The sequence below is a fragment of the Kryptolebias marmoratus genome, linkage group LG1 (genome assembly GCF_001649575.2).
Source record: "Kryptolebias marmoratus isolate JLee-2015 linkage group LG1, ASM164957v2, whole genome shotgun sequence".
Lineage (NCBI taxonomy): Eukaryota > Metazoa > Chordata > Actinopteri > Cyprinodontiformes > Rivulidae > Kryptolebias > Kryptolebias marmoratus.
In genome coordinates, this window is record NC_051430.1 from 31887242 (window position 1) to 31893043 (window position 5802).

The window sequence follows — 5802 nt, forward strand, 5'->3', positions numbered from 1 at the left end:
GAATGTATGCAAAGTGACAACACTAATACATTCGTCGTAGCCTACGTTATGAAATATTTACATGAATCATTGATACAATTATGATAGAAACGATAGAAGAAAATATATCACGATAGACACTTTTCTATCGTCCCCACGATATGGATCCTTATATCACCCAGCACTACCTGTCAGTGAGTCTTGTGCTGTTTCTGTAAGAACACATTCAGACATTTGAACCGTATTATTACTCTGATGTTTACACGGTTCAGAGTCATTTGTGTAAAGTTATCTTTTGATGAGATGTATTACCTAACAGATTTACAGACTTTTACAATGATCAGTGACTTTAGTGGGTTGTGTGTTTACAGTTCATTATAGCTTACAGCGACCACAGCAGGTCCAACAACAATCAGAGCTAAAGAGAAACGGCATCTTGTAATCCACATTCATAAATAAAAACCCAACAAAACAGACATTTTCAGTGAGCATTGAGGCTGTTCAGGTCTGGGTTTGAAAGCTGTTTAAAACACCAGCTTTCAGCAGTTCTCTTCTCATCTGGGTTATCGGATTCTACAGCATTGTTTCATCTCAGTTTTGTTCTGAAATTAAAGTAATCAAAAAGGCATTCAGTAATAAATGTATTATAAATAGTAATTTTATTTAAAAACACGTCAATTTGTCTTGTTGTTCTGCAGGTCAATTGAAATGTTTGTCTTTTATTTAAACATGTTGATTTTCTGTGATTCAGGAATCTTTTGCTGAACATTTGGGTTATCCAAACGGCATCATCAGTGGGTAAGTTTCAGATAAAATACCCTGGTCCTCTGTACTCCCACACCTTTTATTTCACTGACATTTCATCATGCAGCCGAAGGAGGCATAACTACAGGCCAATCAAGTGCAAACATGAGAAAGAATGCTTTTAAAACTTTCTTGCATCAGAAGCAGAGGGGCTGCCAAATTTGAACCTTTACGGAGACATGTTTTACTTTATTTTATAATGTTTTTGATTCATAAACTTTCCTGAAGGACTTCTGTGGAGCTGTCTTTGCTTGTGATTGCAGGATTAATTATAAATGCACAGGTGCTGCTTATAGAGCCCAAACCAGGGGAGAAAAATGTTAGCTGTAATTGAAGGTTAAAGGCTCAGTGCTCATGGAGACCAGCTGACATTTCTTTATAATGTGGTGAATAATTAGTGTTTCCATTGACGGCTTCATCTCAGCTCAGGGTATTCACACAAAACCACAAGTGTGAACATTTAAAGAGACTTTGCATTTCTCTTTGAACTTCATTATCTGAAAAAAAGACTAGATTTCTACATCTGTAAGGATTTCTGTGCTGAACTAAAACCCACAAACAGTCACATGTTGGGTCAGGAGAAGGATAAGTCATCACTGCTTAAAGAAATATTCATTTCAGGAAGCTTCTAATATAAAACTTTGACTGCACAGTATGTGATGTAAGTGTGATGGTGATATCAGTTGTGATAAACCCTCATGTTCTCCGTGTGCCAGATGGGGGGAACATCTTAACTCACTGCCACGTCTGTACTTCCTCCTGCACTTCGTGCTGCTGAGGTTTTTTTGTTTATTTTTAAACGGCGTCTTGAAAAGTCATACATTTATTCATCTCAGTTTCAGGCCTTAAAAAGTCTTAAATGTGCGCAGATTTTCCATTTTAAGTTTTAAATTTAAATGTGATTCCTGTATCAGCCAAACCTCAGCATTTTATTCGCTCGTCTGTCACTCAGAGGATGTAAAAAATGCGTTTAGTTCTTAATAATTTCATCTCTACTCAGGCCTGATCTGTACAGAGCTTCTGGGAAGTTTGAGCTCCTTGATCGCATCTTACCGAAGCTTCAGGCCACCGGACACAGAGTCCTGCTCTTCTGCCAGATGACTACACTTATGACCATCATGGAGGATTACTTTGGCTATCGTAACTTCCAGTATTTACGTCTTGATGGTAAAGACACCTCAACCTGCTCTTAACCTCTGACCTTTCAGGCTGTAGATCTCATAATGAGACACACGTCTGTCTTTTATTAAATCCTTTGTTTTGTTTGAGTCCCGTCTCTTTTATTGTATCTAATACAGCAGAAAGAAGAACTGACATGTTTTATTTGAAGGGTTTTTTACATGATGACATGACGAAGTTATAGTTCGATGTTTCAGGAACCACCAAGTCTGAGGACCGAGCAGCACTGCTGAAGAAATTTAACGAGGAAGGATCTCAGTACTTCATCTTCCTCCTCAGTACCAGAGCTGGAGGGCTCGGCCTCAACCTGCAGGCTGCGGACACCGTGGTCATCTTCGACAGCGACTGGAACCCCCACCAGGTACATCCAGCGCTCTACGCTTCATCTGTCACCTGTAGGCAGCTCTCTGGAAATGACTGTTTGAAAATATGGGCTTATTAGAGAAATAATACAAGTTTTTACTGCATGTTTCACTTTACTGCAGCTGTTTCAGAGCAGCAACTGTTCGTAGAGATGTGCACTTCGAATGAAAATACTTTTTAAATTTGTTGGTAAAGAATTGATCATTAGTCAAACAACAATTCATAAAATAAATAAGAAAATCCCAATATTAACTTCCACACAGATGGTGTTAATTGTTCAGAATCAAATCAACTGATAACTTATGTTAGGTTACATTGCCAGCTGGGATCAGGGTTGATGTCTGTGGTTGAGATGATGAGTCCAGCTGTTGCAGATCTTCAACATCTGGCTGATTGAGTCAATAAATCATCATAAAGCAACTCACTGGCTTTAATTTCCTGACAATCTATAAAGGATCAGTTAAGAACAGAAATCTATCTGAGTTTTTCTGATTTTCAGAATTTTAGACATGTTTGTTTTCGACTTTGCTTTTGGACGCTCTAATATTAGAATCTGGGTTTCATCTTCTGATTCCAGGACCTTCAGGCCCAGGATCGGGCTCACCGCATCGGACAACAGAATGAGGTCCGTGTGCTCCGTCTCTGCACCGTCAACAGTGTGGAGGAGAAGATCTTAGCAGCTGCCAAATACAAACTTAATGTGGATCAGAAGGTCATCCAGGCAGGAATGTTTGACCAGAAATCCTCGAGCCACGAGCGTCGAGCTTTCCTTCAGGCCATTTTAGAGCACGAAGAACAGAACGAGGTGTGTGAAATGTTGATTTATTACCTTATTATTCATATAAAAACATTTCAGGGTAAGAAGGGGTCCTGCATGAGCGTTTTAAGGCAATGAAAGTGGAAGGTCATGAAGACATGATTTTCCTCTGAAATGAAACAATGTTTTATTCATTACATTTTAGTTTGGATTAAATTACTGCCTCCTTTGGAAGGGCTGAATTATTCCTTGCTTTCTTACTTTTTGTGGGTTTCTAAAACCTCTGTTTTTTATTTTTCATGTAAATTTGAACCCAAGAAACCTCAGTTTATCTGCAACAAATAATAATACTCAAGGAGACTGCTGTAACTCGTTGTATTTCAGGAGGAAGACGAGGTACCCGACGACGAAACCCTTAACCAGATGATAGCTCGCAACGAAGACGAGTTTGAGCTCTTTATGGTAAGAACTCCACATCTTCATCACATCTAAGTGACATTTCAATTTCAGAGGAGCACAGATCGGACCAAAAGATTAGAAATTAATTTACTTCCAGATAGTGGTTTTCTTCCACCTCCAGGCTCTGCACGCTTTGACAGATCATTTCTCTGCTAAGACTTCCTCACACAGGCATCACTTAGCATAAAATAACTGTTGTCATGGTTACAGGTTCACATTCTCTGTTGTGGCTGCCGTTGCTTAAACTCTGTAATGGTTTTAGTTTTTAGTGCAGTTAAACACCAGATCATATTCAGTGTTTTTCCTTTTAGGAACAAATGTTTCTGTTTTAGTGCAAGGAAAAGACTCATGCAAGCAACATTTCTATCAGTCCTCGACTACAGTGATACTTTATACATGCATTCAAATTTACCTGGACTGATTCAGTGTTTCCTGCATTATTAGCAGCTGTTTTCATTATTGCAGCTTGGTTGCGAATGTTCTTTCTTTTCACAGTTGTAGGTTGGTACAGTTTTCTTTCCAAGACTATATTACATCAGTTAACTCCTGATTTATGTATTCTTTTGATTCCCAAAGTCACCAGGAGATGAAATCTTCACTCAGATGGACGAATCGTGCACATCATTCCTCAAACATCTTAGGCCAAAGTGCCTTTAGAGCAGGGGTGGGCAATCGTGCTCCTTGACGGCTGCTATCCTGCAGGTTTTACTTGTTCCTCTGCTCCAACACACCTAATGTGAATCAATGGGTGATTAACAGGCTTCTGCAGAACCTGAAGAGGTCATTTAACCTCTGAATCAGGTGTGTTGGAGCAGAGAAACAAGGAAAACATGCAGGACGGTGGCCCTGAGGACCAGGATTGGCCACCCCTGGTTGTCCTGGTGTTAGTTACAGAAATATCTGCTTATTTTAACAGTAGGACCATTCCAGCACTAAATGCACAGCTGGTTACCAGAAGCTGCTGGTGATTATTCTGCCAAAAGCTTTTACCTGATCTGTTTCATGCTGTTTGATTTCATTTTATTTTTGTTTTAATGTGCAACGACAACAGAACTTCCTTCTAAAAGAGATTTTGAATCTCAGTGAAATGAATCCTGGTAAAATAAAGAATAATTAAAACTGAAACCTAAAATTTGAAAAATTAAGTCTGTAATTTCCTGGTTTATCTCCACTTTAGTCCGTTTAGCGTCATGTTTTTCAGTTCATCTGATGTAAATCTATTACACTGGTACTAAAAGGCTTTACTGTCAGTGACATGTGCAGCTTACATGCACAGAAGAAAACCCTGGTAAGCGTCGAGGTAACGCCTTCTGAGGACTTTGAATCAGTTCATCAGTTTATCCTCAGCTCCATGCCTTCAGGATTAGTCTGATTCTGTTTCAACGTCAGCCTTTTCTTCAACCAGGAATCCGTTTCATGGAAGTTTTCCTCCTTGTCTCCACCAGCGCTTCGACATGGACCGCCGTCGAGAGGACGCCAGGAACCCAAAGCGTAAGCCTCGTCTGATGGAGGAAGACGAGCTGCCGTCGTGGATCATCAAAGATGATGCTGAGGTGGAGAGGCTCACCTACGAGGAGGAGGAGGAGAAGATGTTCGGTCGGGGCTCTCGCTGTCGTCGGGACGTGGACTACAGCGACACGCTGACAGAAAAACAGTGGCTTCGGGTAAAACTTTTCTCTAAGGTTCAACATAAACAGAAACCACAGTTCTTTTACGACATCTAACCTTAGAACTTAAAACTGCATGAAATATGCTGCTTCTGTCAAAACATGAACAGTTAATATCTTACCTGTTGTAGACAGGTATTTGAACAATCTCACCTTATAGAAATAGTTTAAATCAGACAGAAATGATAAGCTAAGGGCTAGTCTATCATCATATTTCTGCCAGAATAACAGAAACTAATGGTGACAAAAAGATTTACAAAGTAGTGTCTGCATATACTTCTGTGAAATGCTAACTAAAAAACAAAACTTATTTTTAATTATTTCTATAAAAAAGTTGTTTTTTTTCATTGATGATTTAACAGCCTCATAGCCAGGGGTGGAAATTAGCCCCCGCCACCGGCCAAATGCGGGTAAATATTTGAAGTGGCGGGTGAATTTGATCAACGCACACGCCACTGTGGCGGGTTGGCAATTTGAACAGAAAAGGTGTTATTTGTCCTCCTGACATATAGAGGGCAGCAATGTCCTCGAGTTGCTGCTAAATGCAAGAAGGAGAAAAGTTTAGCAGACACTCTTTACCAGTTGGTGGCGGTA

The 5802-nt window shown here is 39.8% G+C and overlaps 1 protein-coding gene across 2 annotated transcripts in view; it reads left to right on the forward strand.

The window, feature by feature from the left end:
• The window catches only part of smarca2 (SWI/SNF related, matrix associated, actin dependent regulator of chromatin, subfamily a, member 2), a 37826-nt gene that overhangs the window by 19846 nt on the left and 12178 nt on the right, over positions 1-5802 (forward strand). For both annotated transcript variants that reach the window (XM_017440781.2, XM_025002713.2), the window contains exons 23-28: positions 731-777; positions 1784-1950; positions 2160-2323; positions 2903-3130; positions 3467-3544; positions 4987-5205. In XM_017440781.2, the coding sequence (XP_017296270.1) occupies positions 731-777; positions 1784-1950; positions 2160-2323; positions 2903-3130; positions 3467-3544; positions 4987-5205 (903 nt within the window). The remainder of the gene's footprint in view (positions 1-730; positions 778-1783; positions 1951-2159; positions 2324-2902; positions 3131-3466; positions 3545-4986; positions 5206-5802) is intronic.